Here is a 24,247-nt window from a genome sequence, read left to right on the forward strand (position 1 = left end):
TATATCAAGTGGAGGACGAATCAGACATTGTACGCAGGCTTCCAAAGCTATTCTCGGGACTAGGCAAGGTGGCACATTCCCAAGTCTGCCTGCACATAAATGAACAAATAACACCAGTGACTCAGCATCACAGAAAGGTATCCTTTCAACTTCAACAGGCGGTCAAGGACAAACTAAGAGACCTCCTCAGGGCTGACATCATCGAGAGAACCGCGGGACCCACCCTGTGGGTGTCACCGGTGTTGGTGGTGGCCAAATGAGGATCCGACAGCAAAGTGCGTCTATGTGTGGACATGAGAGCTCGATTCCCCGCCATTGAATGGGAAAGACATCCAGAAAAATGATCACACTACTCAATGAGGCGAAGGTATTCTCCAAACTGGATCCAAACAAAGTCTACCGCTAGCTGGAACTCTGTGAAAGTTCACCACGTTTTCAACACATCAAGGGCTGTTTTGGTTTAAATGGCTCAGCTTCGGCATCTCATCGGGCAGCTGAGATATTTCAAGAAGTGATCAGGAGAGTAATCCGACATATTGCCAATGCCCTTAACTATAGAGACAACGTCCTTATGTTTGGAGCCACAGTCAAAGAATATGTCAAAGCCCTGGATCAGGCATGTCAGGCTCTTCTGGAGGCCAACCTGACCCTCAATAAGGACAAGTGTGAATTTCACAGGTCCACTTTGAAGTTCCATGGACATATATTCTCCCGGGGATGGGATGAGGCCAGACCCCGAGAAAGTCAAGGCCCTCAGCAACACCCCTTACCCCCAGGACGCGTGGGATGTTCGGTCATTTCTGGGAATGGCCAGTTACTATGCCCGTTACATCAAGGACTGTGCTACCATCAGCTAACCCTACGGGAGCTGACCAAAAAAGGTCAACCTTTTCGGTGGTTGACGAGATGTGATCAAGCCTTCAATGCAATCAAGGACACTGTTGAGTCAGCCAGCTATCTGGCATACTTCAATCCCCGTAAGAAGACCGAGATCATAGTAGATGCCAGTCTGGTGAGATTCAGGCCATCTTAGTTCAGTATGACAAAGACAATCAAAGACGCATAGTAGCATATGCCAGCCGCAGCCTGACTGACTATGAGATGGCATGTTTGCAGCCGGAAAAGGAAAGTTTGTCCATTGTCTGGGCCTGTGAGCACTTTCACATATTTATATACGGGAAACACTTCAAACTCATCACGGACCATCAGGCTTTGATAACCAAATTTCGGAAAGCCCCAAGCCATGATGCCTCTCAGAATCGAGCAATGAGGAATTCGACTGCAAGAATACACATACACCAATATACATAAACCCGGGAAAAGCAACAAACCCAGCAGACTACATGTCATGGCACCCCAGATCATCCTTTACAACGAGACCATCACTAGCAGAGAGGTACATTCACTTTGTCATTTCTCAAGCAAGACCACAAATGGTCCCCCTTGAAGCCATCCTTGAGGCCACTGCAGCAGATGCCACACTACAAGACGTAACACAATGCATAAGAACAAATTGGTGGGGCCACATGGAAGAATTAAAAAACAACCAACTCAGGGACCTCTAAGAGCTAACATCCTTTCGACATGTAAAGGATGAACTAAACATTGCAGAGGATGGTCTCCTGCTCAGAGAAAAAAAAAACTGTCATTCCAAAGAATCTCGTCAAAGGGTGGCCAAACAAGCCCACGAGGGACATCGAGGAGTAGTAGCAAGCAAAAGAGCCCCATGGGAGCGTGTCTGGTTCCCTTCCCTGGACATAATGGTTGAAGCTACACTAAAGGACTGTCCACAATGCCAACTGGTCAGCCGAGAAGAACCTCCTGCGCTGTTACAAACATCCAAATTACTGGACAGAGTCTGGCAACAAGACTTATTTGGCCCCCTAGAGTCTGGCAAATACATCCTCATTATACAGGATGAATATTCCTGATCGCACAACAAGTATCGTCCACCAGGGCAGCCACCACCACACCAGTGCTGAATGAAGTCTTTGAGGCATGGGAAATCGCCATGACAAGACTGACAAAAGCTTTCTGTTCAACAGTCAAGAGTTTGCTGAATTTGCCAGACACCTCAACTTCAGACATCGAAAAATTACTCCCCTGTAGCCCCAGGCCAATGAGATAGTGGAGAGGTTCATGGCCACTCTGAAGAAAACCATACAACAAGCTGAACTGGCCAGAAGAGATATCCAGGTAGCACTGAGCGAAGTGCTGAGGGCATACCAAACCACACCCCACAGCACCTTGAACAAATGCCCGGCCACCCTAATCTTAGGCTGTACTGTGCACACCAGAATACTCACCTGGGAGAACTCAGCTTGCCATGTCCAGCAAGCCACTGATCCCGACGAGATAGTGGAGATGGACAGAACTAAGGCATTGGACAGGCGTTGGAGGGCCCAGCCATCGTCAGTCTACGAAGGAGAATGGGAACCTGCAGGCAAGAACAAAACACAAAATCGGACAGTCGGTACCATGAGCACCCACTGCAAGTAAACCAGAAAGGCACAATGGTCACGGCTGTTTCGGATGATAAGAGGGTGACTTGGAATATCACCCACTTCAAGAAATGTAAAACAGCACCCAAAGAGGCAAAGTCAGGAGTGAACAGAGATGTCACCGAAGACGCTTCCACACCAGCAGCGAGATCGGTCCACCCCTTTCCTCGGCTGTGAAGGAACCTACACGTCCTACCTTAGCAAGTCGACCACAGCGTGCCCGTCGCTGGCTTGTACATCTCATTGAAGAAATATAAAGGACGCCTTTCTGAAACAAACTCATTGTGCAAGCGGGGGGGGGGGGTAGGGAAATGTAGTGTTGCGACCAGATCTGCCACAAGAGAGCACTAGGACCTTGGGGACCAGGAGATGTCCAGGGAGGCCTGAGAGTAGGAAGAGGAAAGAGAGGGGACATACTAAGAGGCAGGAAATTTGGGATGTTTGCACCCGTGCGAGAGCGGAATAAAGAAATAGTAACTCTACATTCATGTGCAGTGGTTTTTCACTGATCGTATATGGTCTGTGTAGGAAAATGTCACTGTTGGCATGGTTACCCCCTAACGTTTTGCCTTTTGTTGATGCTAGTTATGATTGAAAGTGTGCTGGGACCCTGCTAACCAGACCCCAGCACCAGTGTTCTTTCCCTAAAACTGTACCTTTGTCCCCACAATTGGTACAGCCCTGGCACACAGATAAGTCTCTTGTAAATGGTACCCCTGGTACCAAGGGCCCTGTGGCCAGGGAAGGTCTCTAAGGTCTGCAGCATGTATTATGCCACCCTGGGGACCCCTCACTCAGCACATGCACACTGCCTCACAGCTTGTGTGTGCTGGTAGGGAGAAAATGACTAAGTCGACATGGCACTCCCCTCAGGGTGCCATGCCCACAACCCACTGGCAGTGGCATAGGTAAGTCACCCCTCTAGCAGTCCTTACAGCCCTAAGCCAGGGTGCACTATAACACAGGTGAGGGCATAGCTGCATGAGCACTATGCCCCTAAAGAGTCTAAGCCAATTCTTAGACACTGTAAATGCAGGGTAGCCATAAAGAGTATATGGTCTGGGAGTTTGTCAAACAAGAATTCCACAGTTCCATAATGGCTACACTGAATACTGGAAAGTTTAATATCAAACTTCTCAGCACAATAAATCCACACTGATGCCAGTGTAGGAGTTTTTGAAAAAATGCACACTGAGGGCATCTTAGAGATGTCCTCTGCATGCCAGCCCAACTACTAGTGCTAGGCTGACCAGATTCTGCCAGCCTGCCACATCCAGACAGGTTTCTGGCCACATTGGGTGAGTGCCTTTGTGCACTCTGTGACCAGGAACAAAGCCTGTCCTGGGTGGAGGTGCTTCACATCACCCCCTGCAGGAACTCTAACACCTGTCAGTGAGCCTGAAAGGCCCAGCTAGTAGAGATGCCCGCCCCCCGGACACAGCCCCCACTTTTGGTGACAAGTCCGGAGGAGATAATGAGAAAAACAAGGAGGAGTCACCCTCCAGCCAGGACAGCCCCTAAGGTGTCCTAAGCTGAGGTGACCCCTTCCTTAGAAAATCCTCCATCTTGCCTTGGAGGATTTCCCCCAATAGGATTAGGGATGTGCCCCCATCCCCAAAGGGAGGAGGCACAAGAAGGGTGTAGCCACCCTCAGGGACAGTAGCCATGAGAATCCAACACTGCAGTGAGGAACCCCAGGCGACTCCCATGACGTGGACACTCTGAGACGACCTCCCTGTACCCCCACGGCGATACCTGCAGAGAGAATTCAGAGGCTCCCCCTGACCACGACTGCCCAGTAACAAAGAACCCGATGCCTGGAAGAAGCACTGCACCCGCAGCCCCTAGGCCTGAGAGAAACCAACCACCGGTGCAGGAGTGACCAGCAGGCGGCCCTCATCGTGGCCCAGTCAGTGGCTGGCCCCAGAAGCCCCACCTGTGCCCTGCCTGCATTGCCAGAGTAACCCTCTAGTCCCTCCATTGATTTCAATACTAAAGCCGACACCTACTTTGCACACTGCATCCGGCTGCCCCTGTGCCACTGAGGGTGTATTTTGTGTGCCTGTTGTGACCCCGCGCCCCAGTGCTCTACAAACCCCCCTGTTCTGTTCCGCGAGGACCCAGGTACTTACCTGCTAGCAGAATGGAACCGGAGCACCCCTAGTCTCCCTAGGCGCCTATGTTATTTGGACCCTACTTTGACCTCTGCACCTGACTGGCCCTGTGTTGCTGGTCCTGGGTGTTTTGGGGTTGCCTTGAACCCCTAACAGTGGGCTGCCTATGCCCCGGAGACTGAACTTGTAAGTGCTCTACGTACCTGCTAAACTAACTTGTACTTACCTCCCCCAGGAACTGTTGATTTTTGCAGTGTCCACTTCTGAAATAGCTTATTGCCATTTTTGCCAAAACTGTGCACCTTACTGTTTTACTTCAAAGTTCCATACTTACCTGTGCATGCCAGGTACCTTACAATTTATGTATTTACTTGAATCCTGAATCTTTTGGGTCTAAAATAAATTAAGAAAATAATATTTTTCTATATAAAAACCTATTGGCCTAGAGTTAAGTCTTTGAGTGCGTGTTCCCATTTATTGCCTGTGTGTGTACAACAAATGCTTAACTCTACCCTCTGGTAAGCCTACTGCTCGACCACACTAAGGGGAACCCTTGGACTCTGTGCACGCTAGCTCTCACTTTGAGATAGTATATATACAGAGCCAACTTCCTAAACTGGTGGATCAGCAGTGGGGCCTAAGAGTTTGCATTTCCTGGACTACTCAGCCAATACCTGATCACACAATAAAATTCCAAAAATTGTCATTAGAAACTGATTTTTGAATTTTTGACTATTTGTCTACATTTTTAAAAGTCCTGCACGGGCCTTGTGTAAGTCCCTGTTAGCAATTCTTTTTAAGTTTAAAAGTTTGTAAAAGTTAGGATTTAAGTTCTAGAAGTCGTTTTTAGTTTCTTAAAAAGTAATCCCAACTTTTAGAGTCATAATGAGTCACGCAGATGAGATGGTGATAGAACTCAACCTCACCCCTTACCTGCATCTAGGGATGTCAGAGCTAAGGTCTCTCTGTAAGATCAAAAAGATAAAGACTGGATCCAACCCTACCAAGGTAAAGCTCCAGGAGCTCTTGGCAGAGTTTACAATGGAGCATCCCTCTGAGATGGAGGACCCTTCCTCAGATTGGGAAATTAGTGAACAGGAGGATTAACTCACCCCTCCTATCCTAATTAGTGAGGACAGGGCTCCTAGAACCCTGTCCCAACAAATCATAGTCAGAGAGCCTGGTTCTTCCACAGGGGAGTCCAGTACCTCTGTAAGGATTGAGAGCAGCCTCAATGGAGAGGGCATCCTTCTAGCAAGGATGGCTAAGAGATTAGCTTTGGAGAAACAGCTACTAGCTATAGAAAGGGAAAGAAAAGAAATGAGTTTACCACCCCTAAATGGTGGCAGCAACTTAAATAGGGTCAGAGAGAATACTGACATCCTAAAAATCCCCAAAGGGATTGTAACTAAATATGAAGAAGGTGATGACATCATTAAATGGTTCACAGCTTTTGAGAGGGCTTGTGCAACCAGAAAAGTAAGCAGATCTCAATGGGGAGCTCTCCTTTGGTAAATGTTCACTGGAAAGTGTAGGGATAGACTCCTCACACTCTCTGGTAAGGATGCAGAATCCTATGACCTCATGAAGGCTACCCTGATTGAGGGCTTTGGATTCTCAACTGAGGAGTATAGGATTAGATTCAGGGGGGCTCACAAAACCTCGAGCCAGACCTTGGTTGATTTTGTTGACTTCTCAATCAAAACACTAGATGGTTGGATAACTGGCTACGGTGTAAGTGATTATGATGGGATGTATAATGTATTTATGAAAGAACATCTGTTAAGTAATTGCTTCAATGACAAACTGCATCAACATCTGCATCAACATCAACATCTGTTAGACATAGGTCCAATTTCTCCCCAAGAATTGGGAAAGAAGGCAGACCACTGGGTCAAGACAAGGGTGACCAAGACTTCCACAGGGCGTGACCAAAAGAAAGGGGTCACAAAGCCTCCCCAGGGAAAGGGTGGTGAGACATCCAAGGACAAAAACAAAGAGTCTTCACAGGGGCCCCAAAAACCTGCTCGGGGGGTGAACCCGAGCCTCTTCACAGTCCACAAATGGGTATAAGGGTAAAAACTTTGATCCCAAGAAGGCCTGGTGTCACAACTTTAGACAGCATGGACACCAAACTGGAGACAAGGCCTGTCCCAAGAAAAGTCCCACAACTACTACTCCAGTTAGCACTGGAATAGCCAGTCTCCAGGTGGGATCAACAGTGTGCCCAGAGCAAATCAGGGTTCACACTGAAGCTACTTTAGTCTCAGAGGGTGGGGTGGATTTAGCCACACTTGCTGCCTGGCCGCCTAACGTACACAAATACAGGCAGAAGCTCTTGATAAATGGGAATAAGGTAGAAGCCCTGAGGAATACAGGTGCTGGTGTCACCATGGTGACAGACAAACTGGTTTCCCCAGGACAGTATCTGGCTGGACAGAGATAACCAGTCACCAATGCTGACAATGAAACTAAAGTCCATCCCATGGCAATGGTGACTTTAGAATGGGGGGGGGGTCACTGGCCTGAAACAGGTGGTAGTCTCCTCTGCAATTCCAGTAGAGTGTTTGCTAGGGAATGATCTGGAGTCCTCAGCATGGGCTAGAGCTCAGGACCCATGCAGACAATTCCCCTTAGGCCCACTACTGTCCCTGAGGTAGCCAAAGCACTCATAGGTATCTTTACCAGAGTGGGATTTCCTAAGGAGGTGGTTTCTGCCAGAGGTACCAACGTCATGTCGGCTTACCTAAAACATATGTGGAATGAGTGTGGGATAACTTACAAACCCACCACACCATACCATCCACAAGCCAATGGTCTTGTGGAAAGTTACAACAAGACATTGAAGGGCATGATCATGGGGCTCCCTGAAAACCTCAAAAGGAGATGGGATGTCCTCTTGCCATGTCTACTTTTCAGAGAGGTGCTGCAGAAGGGAGTAGGGGTTTCCCCCTTTGAGCTCCTGTTTGGCCATCCTGTAAGGGGACCACTGGCACTTGTAAAAGAAGGCTGGGAAATACCGCTCTGTGAGCCTAAACAAGATGTAGTGGACTATGTACTAGGCCTCTGCTCCAGGATGGCAGAGTACATGGAAAAGGCAAGCAAAAACCTTGAGGCCAGCCAACAACTCCAGAAGTTGTGGTATGACCAAAAGGCTGCAATGGTTGAATTTCAGCCAGGGCAGAAAGTCTGGGTTCTGGAGCCTGTGGCTCCAAGGGCACTCCAGGACATATGGAGTGGCCCTTACCCAGTGCTAGAAAAAAAGGGTCAGGTCACTTACTTAGTTGACCTGGGCACTAGAAGGACACCCAAGAGGGTGATCCATGTTAACCACCTTAAACTCTACAACTCTACAATGACAGGGCAGACATAACCATGTTGATGGTTACTGATGAGGATCAGGAAGCAGAGAGAGAACCTCTCCCTGACCTCCTCTCAACTGACCCTAAAGATGGCTCAGTAGATGGAGTTGTCTACTCAAACACCCTCTCTGCCCAACAGCAACCTGACTGCAGGCAAGTCCTACAGCAGTTTGCTGAGCTCTTTTCTTTGACCCCTGGTCAGACACACTTGTGTACCCATGAGGTGGACACAGGAAACAGTTTACCTGTCAAGAATAAAATATTCAGACAGTCTGACCAAGTCAAGGAAAGCATCAAGGTGGAAGTCCACAAGATGCTGGAATTGGGAGTGATAGAGCACTCTGACAGTCCCTGGGCTAGCCCAGTGGTCTTGGTCCCCAAACCTCACACCAAGGATGGAAAGAGAGAGATGAGGTTTTGTGTGGACTACAGAGGGCTCAGCTCTGTCACCAAGACAGATGCTCACCCCATACCGAGGGCAGATGAATGAATTGACAAATTAGGTGCAGCCAAATTTTTAAGTACCTTTGACTTGACAGCAGGCTTCTGGCAAATCAAAATGGCACCTGGAGCAAAAGAAGAGACAGCATTCTCAACACCTGATGGGCATTATCAATTTACTTTTATGCCCTTTGGCCTAAAGAATGCCCCTGCCACCTTCCAAAGGTTGGTGAATCAAGTCGTTGCTGGCTTGGAGTCCTTTAGTCTAGAAGATATTGATGCCTTTAGCTCCAACTGGCAGGATCACCTGGTCCACCTCAAGAAGATTTTGCAGGCCCTACAAGCAGCAGGCCTCTCTATCAAGACATCCAAATGTCAGAGAGGGCAAGGTACAGTGGTTTACTTGGGACACCTTGTAGGTGGAGGCCAAGTACAGCCATTACAACCTCGGATCCAGAAATATACTATGGAAATATAAACGGTAGATAGCTGTATCCGCTTTTAATATCACATACGCTGCCACTTCCACTTCCACTTTTCACAACTCTTTCCCGCCATTAATAATGTTCCTACTGATGTTTCAAACAGTTCATGACAATTTAGCAAGTTTCAGTTGTAGGTGACAATGAAGGAAGGTAAGTATTGTTGAATAATGTGCTCCCTCACATCTTTGGTTCCCCACTGATGAAGACCAAAACATATGGCATGGTTCATAAGCATCTGTCCCGACCCACTACTTTTGGGTCAAAGAAATAAATGAGTGTTTGTTCTTCCTTTGTTCCACTACATGATAGTAGACGTACTGACTTAGCACTGGTCATATTCTCATAACCAACCCCTTCCGCCCCAAACCCCTGGTGTCTTTTGCCCTGAGCTTTGTCCGTGCAGTCTGGTAAGAACACCTGTCCGGTAAGAAAGTTTTGCTTTTATGAAAAAAAAAAAGGCAGTTCCGAGTGGACTGTTCCCATGGGGAGCAAGGTCAAGACTGATTTACATATGGCTGGGTCCACACTGGGGTGATGCGGCAAGCAAAATAACAATGATTAAACCCAGATTTGTGACTAAGGGTGAGTGTTTGAAAAATTTCAACACTCTGTTCATCAATTTATTTTGTGGTGTTGCTATGTGCACCCTAATGCCCAGACGTGGGTCCCTTGCTCGCTGTACCACTGGATTGAAGCTAGCCTGGCTGATGATGGGTGATACCCCAAAACCGGTCCCAGGATGCTTGTTTCCAGTCCAGGAAGGACCTTGCCTGGCAGTTAGGGATGCACTGTTCCCATAGAGAGCAGGGTCAAGACTGATTTGCATATGGAGGGGTCCAAACTGGGGTGACGTCGCAAACAAAATACAGATGGATTCAACCCAGATCTGTGACAGGGGGTGAGTGATTGAAAACTTTTTGATCATGTGGGCTTACAGACACCATGTCACCTTGCTGCGCTGTCTGAAGGGAAGAAAACAGTAATCTGCCATATTTAACATTATAGGGTGCATTTCTGTCCTCTCCTTGCGCTGGCATACAATGTGCTGCCTTGCATCATTGCAGGCACCCTTGTGCCATCGTGCAAGGAGGCCTGTATTGTAGGCAGGATTGATGTTAAGAAGGAAGGGACACCTTCCTTCACAAAAATAATCCTTAGAGGCATTTACCTCTTTCTAAGTGTGCTGCAGAATGCCTCATGATTAGAAAGAGGGAACAACAGGGAGACATAAATATATTTCTCCTGGTTGTACACCCACTGGGACGGCATAGAATTGACACATTCCCAGGTTTACCTGTCTTGGTAAATCTGGGAATGTGCCAAAATCCATGGGTGGATGCATAGTAACGCCCATGCTCCACCCATGGAAAGCCTCCCCATGGCAGAGTAATGAAAGGCAGTGACTTACGCTGCCTTGTGTTACTCCAGGTTTTGCCAAGCCAGATTTTACCAAGTCTCATTCTAGGTTTTGAGTCACCCTGCATTACCTTGCATGGGTCAAGGGCAACTCAACACCTTGATAAATTTGGCCAATGGTGTCTACTTTATAACAGTTTTTCTGCTCAACAGTGTTCATATATGATGTAGTTTAACTTCATGTGAAGTTCCATTATGTTATTTGTGAAGCACCCTATTAATCCTTGAGATGCAGATTCACTATACAAAACTGATAAATAAATAATGATGAGTGTAAAGAAGGGAACATTTCAGGGAGCACTCCCATGCAGGGTAAGGGGATTTGGCCACATGTGACTTACATCCACGGCACGGTATTTTGAAATGCAATGCATTCAGTTTCCGGTTCTGCTATTAGGTGGAGCTTGCTGTCACACTAGAGCTTGAACACAGGAATAGTGCCACAGTCCTCACCCTATGTGCAAACAAACAAAACCTCAAACTGAGAGAAAGGGGAAGCAAAGTTAGCAACTTGGATCCGAGAGTGACTGCAAAAAGTGGTGTCAAGAAAATGACCTGCAGAATGGGTTTTAGATCCAACAAATTGGTAACAATTTAGGGCTGAAAAGCATTCCAAAACAGGCTGAGAAAGAAATCTCATCTAAAAAGATCTTTAAATTACTCTGGATTGCAGCATGGCCAAAGGACAAGTGATCCTGGCAAGAAGATCGTAGAAAAAGTATAGAAAGGGTGCAGGCATATCACGTTGCCCACTAAAAGGCTTTCCACCATTATGATACAAAGTTAAAAACGAGATGAAGAAAATGTTGATTCTACAGGAAAATACATGAGTATTTATTTTGAAGCGAGTATTAAGTGTTAAATAAAGATTATGGGGGCACCTCATAACCAGTTGTGTAATGAAACGTTAGGACGCCCACTCTGCAAAGAACATGGAGGACCCCCCTTCCCTGGCCCAGCACCTACCACTTTTGCTGAAGGGGTGCCCTGGGGCTGCTGGGGCTTATGTTATGCCACTGCCCATAACTGTATAGGAGGGAACATCACCACAGGGACGGGTCTCAGTGACCCAAATTTCATTAATACATCCAAGGCATCATTCTCTCTTGTTCCAGTGGAGCCTAATTACTGAACTCATTTTACTGGACTTCTTGTACAAACTCTGGTGAACAGCCAAGAATGTATCCTGGGTATATGGTGCAAGCAGAATGCACTGTAGACATGTAAATCTGCGCACCACAAGCCTTATAATACTTCTAGAGTGACAGCAGCAAGAGAGTAGAATTCAAAGACACAAAACATGTAGTGGTCATTGGTAAGTTGAAAGGCACTCAAGCCCCATTACACAGAATATTATCCCAGAATGATTTGTGTTACAAAGAAGGTTAATTTATATCAATGGCTGTATGCTAAAACAGAGCACAGCTTGAAGATACTACCTTGGCCTCTGTGCCATCTCGGGTCCCTCACTTGTTTTTTAATCACATATAGTTATTCAATTTTTTTTGTTTGAAACGATTTCTTTGACAACGATTGGTTATAAAAAAAAAACGTTAGAGGTCAGAGTGTACTTGAACATCTTACTTAGCAAATTGTATTTTTCTAAAGAAAAAACAAACTCACTATATAAAGTAGACCTCAAAAAAGGGGTTGTGGCTGTAGGAAAGGGCCCTCTTTTTGGCATCGTTACCCCCACTTTTTGACTGCTGTCAGCGTGTTTTGACTGTTTTCACTAGGATCCTGCTAACCAGGAGCCCAGTGATTGTGCTCTCTCCCTCTAAAATTGGTTGCTTAGGACTTTGCACACCCCTCATTTGGCATACTGGTACGCCCATATGAGTCATTAGTATATGGTACTTAGGTACTCAACTGGGGCACCAAGAGTTCCCCATGGACTGCAGCAGGTATTATGCCACCCATGGGACGCCCATGGAAAATGTGTCTGCAGGCCTGCCATTGCAGCCTGCGTAAAAAGGTGCATGCACCTTTCACTACAGGTCACTGCTTCAGGTCACTGTAAGTGACCCCTAAGGTAGACCCGCCTAGACCAGAGGTCAGGGTGCAGGTATCTGTGTGTGGGGGCACTCCTGCATGAGCAGAGGTGCAAGAGGTGCCCCTACGAACTCCAGCTCCATTACACTGGACTTCGTAAGTGCTGGAAAGCCATTTTACCAGTGGACTGGACACACAGGCCCTCATTCTGACCTCGGCGGTCTTTTCGCAAGACCGCCGAGTTACCGCCGCGGTGAAGACCGCCGACCGCGGCGGTATGCCGCTGTGCGCATTCCGACCGCTGGGAGCGTTCCGCCGGGAAACCGCCGGCAGCCAGACTGGCGGTCGGCGTGAAAGTGGAGACTGGTCAACCTCCACCGCCACGCCAGCAGAACACCGCCCCCAGAATTACGACCCACATTTCTGTGTGGCGGTCTTCTGTTGGCGGTGTGCTGTCGGCGGTCACGTCCCTATGGCTCCCGTCGCCTCCCGGAGGACCAACGCACAAGGTAAGTTGATCGTCCGTGAGGGGAGGGGGTGGGGGGGTGTTGTGTGATGTGTGCGTGCATGGGGGTGTGCAGATGTGCATGTTGGGGTGCGTGCATGTCGGGGTGCGTGTATGTGCATTTCGGGGTGGGGGTGGGGAGGGGGTTCGTACCACCTCTGGGGGGTGGCAGGGGGGTGGAGGGGGTGGGGGGAGGACTCGGGGGGGCAGTGGGGACCCCTATCAGTGCCAGGGAAGGAATTCCCGGGCCCCGATAGTGCCTACCGCCATGGTTCGCATGGCGGTTCCCGACCGCCAGAAACCGCGGCGGTAAGCAGGGTCATGATACGGGTGGCGGTCTTGGGGCGACCGCCGGGCCGGAGTGCGCAAACTCCAGCCCGTCGGTCATGATCGCCGTGGCGGTCGGAGTGGGGAAGTGGCGGTCGATCGCGGCGGTGACCGCCGCGGTCAGAATGCCATTTTTTGGACCGCCGGTCTGTTCGCGGTCCGACCGCCGCCTCTCCGCCGACCGCCAAGGTCAGAATGAGGGCCACAGTGTCCAGCTACATAATGGTAGTTCCGAACCTGGGCTTGTTTGGTATCAAAAATGTTGGAATCATGCCCCAATACTGTTACCAGTATTGGCTGTATGATTCATTGCAATCTAGGGGCTTCTTAGAGGACCCCCAGTATTGCTCCTACCAGTTTTCTGGGTTTTTCCGGGCAGCCAGTGCTGCTGCCACCCCTCAGACAGGTTTCTGCCCTCCTGCTGCTTGACCAGCTCAGGCAGAGAAAGGCAGAACAAATGATTTCATGCAAGAGAGGGAGGTAACACCCTCTTCCTTGGAAATAGGTCTGGCATGGCTTGGTAAGGGTAGCCTCCTCAAGCCCTCTGTATGCTTTGAAGGGCACATTTGGTGCCCTCCTTGCATAAACTGGTTTGCACCAGTCCAGGGACCCCCGATCCCATCTCTGGTGCGAAACTGGACAAAGGAAAGGGGAGTGACCACTCCTCTGTCCATCACCACCCTAGGGGTGGTGCCCAGAGCTCCTCCAAGTGGCCACTTGATTCTACCATTTTGAATCCAAGGTGGGCAGAGGCCTCTGGGCACATATGATTGGCCAGGTCAGGTAGGTGACATCATAGCCCAATCCTGATAGCTGGTCACCTTGCTAAGTGACCAATCTCCCTTCCTGGGCTATTTAGGGTCTCCCTCTTGGGTGGGTCCTCAGATTCGACGTGCAAGACTCCAGCAGAACTCCTCTGCATCATTTACTTCATCTTCTGACCACTGAGACTGCAACTAGACACTCCACAAACTGACAATCTGCAACTTCAGTGACATGTCCGCTCTGCAACATTGTTTCTCTGGCTCCTTCCAGCAGTCGCAACATTTTACCAGCTGTGCATCCGCTGAGGGCGACAAGTCTTTAGCCTGTACAAGAAGTAAGAAGGAATCTCCTTTGGAGTGAAGGAGTCACTCCCCTACATCCGCAGGCACCAACTGCAATGGCGACCGGCTGCCTGGATCTTCTCTCCTCCGGAGCTGCTTGGATCCTACATCACAGCTGGTGGTCTGGAGTTGTCCCCTTGGTCCCCTCTACCAGCTGTCCCACTTGGGAGACTGTACGCCCTTACCTCTCTTGCAGGACAGTAACCCTGTGCACAGCGACTCTTGCAGCTACCGAAAGCTTGTTTGTTCCTTCTCCAAGGGATCTTCAGGCTCAATGTAGCCCCAGCCCCCAGCACTCCTTCCTGCAAAGCACAGACTCTTGCCTACTGCCCCCACAACATGGGAATCCTCTTCAGGTGTGAAGAGTGGGCCTCAATGCGACTCTTGTGACTGCTGCCCGTGGGTTTCCTGTAGGGGCTTCCTCTTCCTCTTGTGACTCTCCCAGCTGCTGAGGCTCACCTTGGACTCCCCTCCTTGGGTCGAGTCCCCTGGACTTTTCTGGTCCTCTTCAGCCTTGCAAAGCTTCTTCGCCGTCTCTTGCATTTGCCAAGGCTTGTTGGTGGTTTTCCAGCACCACTAACCAACTGCATCTCGACCACCACCATGGGACATTACTTGTATAACTTCTGGGACTCCTGTTCAGCTCCTGTGTTGTACTGCTGACATTCTTCATCCACCGTTGGCCTGGTCCTGCATCCACAGAAGGGTGGGTAGTGGCTCCTGCCACAACAGGACACTCCATCTCGAATTGACTTGGTTCCCTTCCTTTGCAGGTCCTTTTCTGTCAGGATCCACCTTTGGGTTATTCCAGTCTTGGTTGGTTTGGGGGAAAGCCAGGTACTTATCTCTGCTCTCCTGGTTGCTGGGGGTCACTCTGGTACTCACCTCTTGGGGTTCCTAGTTCCTCCAGCTCCCCTCTTCCAATTCCACTTCCTTGGGTGGGGGGGGCTGCCTTTCACATTCCACTGTTTTAGTATATGGTGTGACCCTCCCCTAGGGCCCTCCCTATTTGCAATTGCTTTTACCAATGCCTATTGCTTTCTATGCTATTTACTAATTGCTAATGTATACATAATAGTGTGTTTACTTACCTCCAGTTGGGGGATTGCCTAGTCAGTATTCTAGTATTTGTGTTACCATATTAAAGTACCTTCATTTTTGTAGCACTGTGTGGTTCTTTCATGTGTGTTGGGGCTGTGTGAGTCTTGTGGTATTGCATAAGCTTTGCATGTCTCCTATATAAGTCTTGGCTGCTCATCCTCAGCTACCTCTAGAGAACCCTGGCTTCCTAGTTACTGTCTACACTCACTAGTAGTACCAGGACCTGGTATAAGGTGATAATACCATAGGTGCTCACCACACACCAGGCCAGCTTCGTACAGTCAGGAATTGGGTTTTTGGTTGAGAGGAGTGTGAGCCCTTCTCAAGCATCAGTCAGAATCCTTTTTGGGGTGAACCACAAACAGTCACTAAACTAACCTGTGCTTAACCCTCTGGTAGCTTGGCACAAAACCAGTCAGGCTTAACTTAGAGGCAACTGTGTAACATATTTATGTAGACATAAACAGAAATAAAGTAAGAACGCAAGGCAAGAAACAAACAAGTAGAATTTAATACATTATTTGACAACAAAAAGACTGGAATTTCAAAGTTTTAGGGTAAGTATAGTGCCTAAAAGCACAAAACGCTAACTATGGTTATCTGGTCGCGCCAGACAGAGACAAGGTCACAGATTCAAGCCGAATGAGATTGGGCAGGATACAGGACCCTGTTAGTCCCACTGAGAATTATAAATGTAGTCCTTGTTTGGGGCAAGGAGTCAAGTTATGCTGTGTCAGTTCAGATGAGGAGCTGCAAGGGCTGCAATGCAAGGTCTTGCATTGAGTTGTGTCACACTGTGTTGGTTCCAAGCAAACCCACTGTTGAGTCAGGTGGAGTACACCCTGATGCCAGACAAGAGTTTAGGTCCTGGGAGTCACCTCTTGAGGATAAAGACTCACTCCAGCAGAGGCCAGCAGCAAGACACAGGCAAGTTCAGATGAGTCTGGGCAGCTGGGCAGGTGCATGGCAGATCTCTGTAGCTTGTTATGTCTCTGTAGCTTAGAACAGGAGGCAAGTCATCTAGCTCTTGGAGTCATTCTGTGGTTCTGGGTTCAGGGAACAGGTCTAGTCTTCCTTCCTCCGGCACCAGGGTATTCCTTCTTCAGCAGTGAAGTCTTTCCAGCAGCAGGGCAGTAGAGCAGTCTTTCTTCTGAGTCTTCCACAGGTCCATGTGAGCTGAAGAGTGGGTCTGAGGGTTCTACTTTTATTCCTGGTGCTATCTTTGAAATGGGACTAGCTTCTGGAGTTTTCCTCCCACAGAGGTGTTTGATATTTCCTGCCTCCCTGCCCTGGATACAGTCTGTCTGCAGTCACAATAGGCTAGTTTAAAGTTTTTGGTGTGTAAGCAGAGTAACTGTCTTTGAAGTGCAAGTGTGACTGGTGACAGTTCTGCCCCTGTCATCAAGTTAGGACGGCCCAACCTGCGAACACCCTTGGCCTCTATAGTGATCCTGTAGGGCAGGAATACACAAAGGCTAACTGCTAAGTACATCTAACCATGTGGCCCATGAAACAGGCTGCAGGCACTAAATAGTTAGGACTAGAAAATGCTAACTTTAAAAAAGTGGCATTTTCAGAATTGTGACTGAAAATCTACTTTACCATAAAACAAAGTTTTAAAATACAATTCCTCAGACACCAAACATGACTTTGCTCCTGCTTCCACACAAAAGATACCACTTATTATATGTAATAATGTAACTCAATGTTATCCTATGGTAGATGTAGGCTTCGCAATAAAGAAAAACAAATTTGGCAGTTTTTCACTACCAGGATATGTAAAACTTAAAAATACATGTTGGACTTTTTATTTACAATGCACCCTGCTCTACAAGCCGTTTAGGACCTACCCTAGGGGTAACAAAGGTATTAAAAGTGAAGGTTTAGGCCTGTCAAAAGGTTTATTTTGCCAGGTTGAGATGGCAGTTGAAAACTGCATGCACAGATTGCAATGGATGTCTTAAGGGGCTACTTACGTGGGTGACACAATAAGTGCTGCAGGCCCACTAGTAGCATTTAATTTACCAGCTCTGGGTATATGGGATACCACTTTACTAGGGACTTATAAGTAAATTACATATGCCAATCAGGTGCAATGTTTAAAGGAGCGAGCACAACACTTTGTGACTGAAGCAGTGGTAAAGGTCAACAAAAAACGAATTCAGCTAAATAGAAGGGGTGAAGGCAAAATGTTTGAGCTTGACCCTCCAGAGAGGGCAAAGTCCAACAAGGGTCAAAAGCAAAAAATCCTATATTTGCACCCTTGTCAGATTTATATTCATGCGTTCACAATACTGTTTTAACTAGTGCCCTTTGAAGGTTTCAACTTTATTATGAGCTCTAATGTTAATTGAATTGGTAACAATTACGTTACTAGAGATTCATAAAGTTCTCAATCATCCCAAATGCCCTAAATCATTAATTTAACTCAGAAATACAAGGGGGTCACTAGAACTGCAGACAATTGGTACCCAATATCGACAGAAAGATCTGAACATCAAGGCAGTGTCAGGCAGTATGAAGAAAGGTTGCATTACGGCCGCAGCTTCTTAAACACAGATCATCATTATGCCCTTCTAATTGAGGAACTATATACATTTGTAGTTGACACCATGAGAGATTTTTAGTAGTGCCAGTCTGAAACTTTAAAGTATTGAAACAGCCAAGGCTAGACTCCAGACTAGTTTTTAGGAGGTCCAGTGTGTTCAAGAAATGTGTGACAACATTTATGTAGTTCAGGAATGCTGCTTTCTTTATGAGTGGTTCTGTCAATTATCTATTTTCAGTGGGAGAGAATTATTGAATATCAATTCTGCAGTCAAGAAACTGTTTCAGAGCTTGTCACTGTTGTAAATACCACGACAGGGGAGGGGAGTGGGGGGTGTTGTGTGTTTGTGTGGGGGTGTGTACATGTATGTGTGAGTGTGTGCATGAATGCGTGTGTTTGTTGTTGATTGCGTGCGTGTATGAATGTGTGTGAGTGCGTGCACATATGGAAGTGTGAGTGCATGTATGGATGGAACTCGGAATGCGTGTCTGCGTGTATGTTTTGATGTGTGTGCGCATGCGTGCGTGAATGGATGAATGCATCCATGCATGTATGTATGTGTGAATGAGTGTGCGTCTGCGTGCGTGTGTGTGTGCATGGGGGGTGTGGATGTAAGGGGGCTGGGGGCGTTTGGAGAGGTATGGGGGCCTCCTATCAGTGACAGGGAAGGACGCCACAAACGCCACGAAAACCATGGCGGTAGGCAGGGACATAATACCGCCAGCAGCACAATGGCAGCCGCCATGGCAGTCGGAATGGTACATTGGCGAGTTGGCTTCAGCCAACCCACCAATGTCATAATGTGGCAGTAAGTACCCCCAGCCTGTTGCTGGTACTACCACCACATTAACGCTGATCGCCGGGGTCATAATGACCCCCATAGTTTGGTGATCCTGATAGTGCGCTAGCAGGATTTTAATCATTAAATCAATGAACAAATATTTATAAAACCACAAGAGATGTGTCAAAGTTCTTCAATTTCACTCCTTTAATAGTCAATATTTTATTTTTACAGTTTACATGTTTACGTGTTATCACTTGTGATTAGCTTCTTTTTTTCTGTTAGCTCTTGTTCACATCGAGCCAGATTTACAAACCATATGACTAGGAAAGGATGTGCACTGGATTGTAGATCTCGTGTTTTCTTGCAGTTAACACGTTGTCACAAGCACGACTTACCTGTTAACTTTGGGGCATGATTGGCTTCACTTTGGTTTATGTCTATGCTTTTGGTGTACTTAGTTGGGGTTCCCATTATCCGTTAATGACACCATATTTGAAAATGTAATTACAGTTAACCTGATGAAGGGTTCTATTCCCGAAATGCACTGGGTTTTTGTTGGAGCGATTTACTTTCTGATATACATGAATTTCCAGTGGATTTGACGATAGAATTTATTGATTGTATTCAAAGAAGATTGATGTATTTAATCAACAATTAAAGGACTGAAATTAAAGAACTTCAACACATCTATTGTGGTTTTATGAAGATTTGTTTATTGATTTAATTAATGATTAAAAGCCTGTGGGCTCACCTTGGTGCTAGTGAGTCCCGGGACTGGACAGCCTGTTAGCTACCCACAATTATTTTGAGTTTACTTTGTGTGTTCGGGGCAGAGCACACACAAAGACTGTACACCCATAAAAGTGGTTCATTTGGTTTAACGTTCAGTACAATTTTGGAAAAAGGAGTGCAGTTAACGACTAATCAATAGTGATAGTGACCGACATTCTTATGCTGTCCAAACAAATGTTTAAGATTAAGTAATCACTAGCTCTATAATTATCCTGAGTCAGAGTGTTGCCCAATTCAGGGCTGGTGGTGGCCATTTTTCATGCTCTTATCACCAATTTAATGGGATCTGCAGACCCAGCCCAAACACGTTCCCAAGTATGGCGCCGGGATATCCCTTGTCACCAATTGCGTGCCTGTCAAGATGAAATTAGGGTTCCAACTGAGTGGATAACACAGTTGTTCATGTTTGCACGTGGCCCCCAAAAATGGTAATGCATGTCCAGTAGTGCTATGCCTCCAGCATAAGCAGGCCTACATTAGGTTCTCAGGGGGTTCGAGGAGAGCCCCTGTCCCATGGTAGAGTGCAAAGTAGAAGACGTATTTAGGAACCCTGAATGCCAGTTTTGAAGCAAGTATAACAGTTTGGGTGGCATGAACATTTTGTACAATGCTGCATACTCAATGAGGGAGAAATACCGTAACATACTTAGACTGCCAAAGATAGGCTTAGCCCTGCAACTGAAACCTAGAACATTCAGTTTCTAAACAATACAGAGAAATTCAATGACTATGCTGAAAGCTTTCATTTTTTTTTGCAGACCAAAATGGTATGATTGCATTGGATGTTGACGTGCACAAAGATGGTAATCCACTGGCATACCTGTCCAACTCATCCACAATGGCATTGGAAAGCTGCCTTGATTTGCTCTACACCAGCTCCAGCGTCTGGGGTGTCTTCCTAAAGATCAAAACAAAAGCAGCACTTACTCCGACACTCAGACTCCTGAGCGGGTTGTACAGAAGTGACTTACTACTGAACCCTGTCTGGGTCAGCATGGATGTCTCTTACGGAAGCTTTCGCAGTGAAGGATACATCGACGGCAGACAGTTCATTGACACCATTATCACAGACTTCCCTTATGTTACAATAGCCCCAGGTTGGCCAAGAGAAGTACTAAACAATGGCTACACTGAGTCCCTCATTGAAGATATGTTGAGACTTGTTGATGGCCTCTGGCAGGATGTATCATTCCAACTACAAGCTGTTGCGTTGAGCAAAGCGTGGAAGCCTGCTACTAAGCTGCTGGAGGTTTCACCATCTTACACCATCACTGTGGAGCACAATCCTACCCAAGGGGAATTCAAGGATGGATATTCCGGACTCGTGGACATCAGATCTCACACTGAAACAAGTGTCTACTACAAACTGCCGAGGGACTATAGAAATGAGTTCATGATGTCTGTCTACAGCTCCTAAGACAAAAGGTGTAAATACGCCATCAGGCACCTTTCAAAAGCCAGTTCTAAATTGTGCATCTACTAAATGACAGACTAATGATTTGCTGCATGGATTGTGTGATGCAGCTCAATGATTTTACTAGGGTTTGTAGCGTATTGATTTTTGTCTCCTTGACAATTTTACACACAAATGATGTTCTAGTCAAATTTGTGCTAAAGTTTTGCAAACTCCACATCTCCATAACGACACTTCCTTTTTCTTTTTGGTAGCACTTGACTCTTAGACTAGTTCTTTAACTTAGAATACGTGCAGAGAGCTACGTTTGATTTGAATAAATTGTGTGTTTTTTATCATTACATAATTACATCTATTGTATTTGGTCGAACACCAGTCATAAATGTATCTCACTTAAATGTGGAATAAAACCTTTTTATTATTATTTTAATTAATTTGGTGGTGGCAGAAGCCTTCTTTTTCTTCTAAGGAAAGGTGCCAGTTTTATATGTTGGCCTTTATGGCATCAAGCATCAGACTTTACTGGGGGGCGTGGATGCTTTTAACTTCACCCTAAGAAACAATAGAGAACAGGAGACTGTTCAGCTCAATAGTCTGGGTCACTTTATCATTTCTGGGAAAGGCTGAGCATGTATGTGTGTATGTACGTGTAGAAGGCACTTCTATAGCACAAAGCTAGCCAGGAAGCAATGGAGCATTAGCCAGAGGAAAGGAGCACGGGGTACAAGTCCAGCTCGTGTACAGTAAGGCAGGTTATCTTGTGCAGTGGTAGTGTTCTTTAAGGAGATCTATTTCCAATTTATTTCCGATCAGCATGAGGGTGGAAGCAGTTCCAATATCACTTGAGAGGTTGTTGCAAATCTTGGCTGCATAGATAAGAAGTCCTCTCTACTGACCTTTTTTCTTCTTGCATTGCTTCATGTTCAGTCTGGAGACATCTTTGTGTGGCGCATACGTGTAGAAATAACTGGATCATCACTTTCCCCATATCTATAGGCCATTTAAAGGCCACTGGGGCTCTATGTATTATCCCTCTCTATATTTGATAAATCCAAGCTGCAGTGAAGCTGCTAATCCAATCAAAGCCTCTGATGCACACACTTCCATGACCACCAGAGGTTTATTTAGCCAAACTAGGAATGACGGCACATTATTACTCTACATTGCGTATTAAATGATTTTAGGTGAGGCCATCTCTCTCGTGCTTCTCCAGACTGTGCAGTAACAGGTGCAGTGAGGAGACGTCTGTGCCTGCACTTTTATATGGGCGGTCACACACTGTAGAGCACGCCTTCTCTCTATTGGTGCTTTTAGTCACTGAGATAATCTGAATCTCAATGGAGGACACATGGCCTTGCTCACAGTTGGGATCTGGAGGTCGGCAGAGTAAATCCAGTGGGATGGAGTGTGGTGTGTGTGGCACGCTGAGAGACGTACGGAAAGGGGAATTCCATGGATGGCTTTGAAAAGAAGCCTATATTATGCCTCGTTTTGGCACACAAGCAGCTTTCCTGGTGCCAATGCAGAGTGGTGGATGATAACCACTGTAGGCTGATTGAACTGTGTTGGGCCAAACTGATGGAAGCAGAGAAGGACTGAGGGGTGTCTCACTAATATATTTTTCAACAGCTTAATTTTATCATAACAAGAGTCTTGGGGGTTTGCTTTAGTAAGAGTACGTGGTACCTGACTGCACATTGAGCAAGACTGTATTGAAGTACGAAAATTAAAGACCTGCACAAAAACTGTAGAATGATGTCGACCAAAGCCAGATTGCAGTGGCTTAGTTGTAAATGTAATGAGAGAGTCAGCATTAGTATGTCTATTCCATTTTTGTATTAAGGTTTGATTCAAAACTACATAATATAGAAAAATTGGATTGGATTGTTGCATGAGTCAGTTGAACACTACCCTAGGGTTTTAGAAAAGAAGGGGAGGGGAAGAGGAACAGTGTCAGGATACAGTCGCGGGTGATAGTGTGCTTTACAAACACAACTAACATGACAGATTGGAGGAACCACGTTAGTATGGGAAAAACCACACCTGGGACGCTCACTGAAGTCTAATATATGTTTAATGTGAAAATATAGCAGGCAGCAAAACTATTTTAACTGCAAATTTGTGATTTCAGTGGACCGCTGCTTTACCATCTCAGCCTTTGAGCCACACAATTCTAAATATTTTTCAATTTTAAACTTCTTTTATACATTTTCTGTAATGCAGCAAGCAGGGGATAGAACATGTGGTGCAATATAAAACTCAAGATAGTGGTGAACGAGCAGGTGCCTAGCACTTCTCCTGGGAAGAATGCAAGGAGACCTTGAAACATAGATACAGTGAGGTAAAGTAGAAAGCCAGCCTCACTAAATCTGCATTTTTCTGCTTGCGTTTACAAACTTCAAAACAAGGCTAAGCGTACTCGAGCAGTCAGGCTAAATGTGTAATGTGTAACACCAAAATACAAGATTGTGGTACTTTCAAACTGCGCTTTAATGTGCAGTAAAGCAGGGCTCACCCTTTTTTATGGTGAAGTGAAAACTTACAATAAATCAACAGTGTTCACTCTAATAATTTCAGCATTAATTTCAACATCAGTACAGTTTTCCTATGTATATAATTGTTAGCGTCATCAGTAATCAATTGATACTTTGTTGGGAATACAAACCATGAAATAAGGTAACAAATGAAATACAATATAATTCATGCACAAGGCAAAATAACCAGTAAAAATATATCTTACAGTACAGCAAGCAGGCATACAAAAAGAAGCATATTAGACCATAGAATTCATGAGTCTATCTTATTCCTGATTCTAAAAGCAGTATAAATAAAACTACTGACACACTTGCACTCCTCAGTATCATCAAGTAATTGAAGAAAAAGCAGGGCGGGTCTACCCTGGGTAAAATTAGCAAATCTAAGTACTGGGATCAGGGATCTCCTTCTAGGGGATGCATAACATTTGCAAAAAATCATAAAAGGAATGGCACTTTGTGAGAAAGTTACATCTCAAAGGCAGAAGTTTAAAGTGAAGAAACTCATGAGCATGCGTTGCAGATGGCCACTCTCCTCTGAGCTCTTCTCAGTACCCAAGTGACGGCTTCCATTGATGTCGAAGAGAGAGTCTTGCCTACTATCATATCGTATCTGCTGTTTGAGAGCTTTCCTGGTTGCTTTTTGGGCTCTTTTGGTGATTTTTTTTTCCAGAGTACATATTCCGGCTTGTTATGCCAGTCTGTTACACTTTTGCAGCTGTGTTTCCAGTGAGAGGATGTGGGGTCTCTGATGGGAAAAGCGCAGCTTCAAATTATCCCTCTGGGGTCTGGTTTAGCTACTGCACAAGAATTTGTAGCTGGTTC

The 24,247-nt window shown here is 46.3% G+C and overlaps 1 protein-coding gene across 1 annotated transcript in view; it reads left to right on the top strand.

Moving 5' to 3' along the window:
• Positions 1-21,322, top strand: part of FAM151A (family with sequence similarity 151 member A) — a 179,724-nt gene extending 158,402 nt beyond the window's left edge. The window contains exon 8 of the mRNA XM_069232621.1: positions 20,233-21,322. Within this exon, the coding sequence (XP_069088722.1) occupies positions 20,233-20,891 (659 nt within the window). The 3' untranslated portion in view covers positions 20,892-21,322. The remainder of the gene's footprint in view (positions 1-20,232) is intronic.
• Positions 21,323-24,247: the final 2,925 nt, after the last annotated feature.

Source organism: Pleurodeles waltl, chromosome 4_2 (assembly GCF_031143425.1).
Source record: "Pleurodeles waltl isolate 20211129_DDA chromosome 4_2, aPleWal1.hap1.20221129, whole genome shotgun sequence".
NCBI classification, from domain to species: Eukaryota; Metazoa; Chordata; class Amphibia; order Caudata; family Salamandridae; genus Pleurodeles; species Pleurodeles waltl.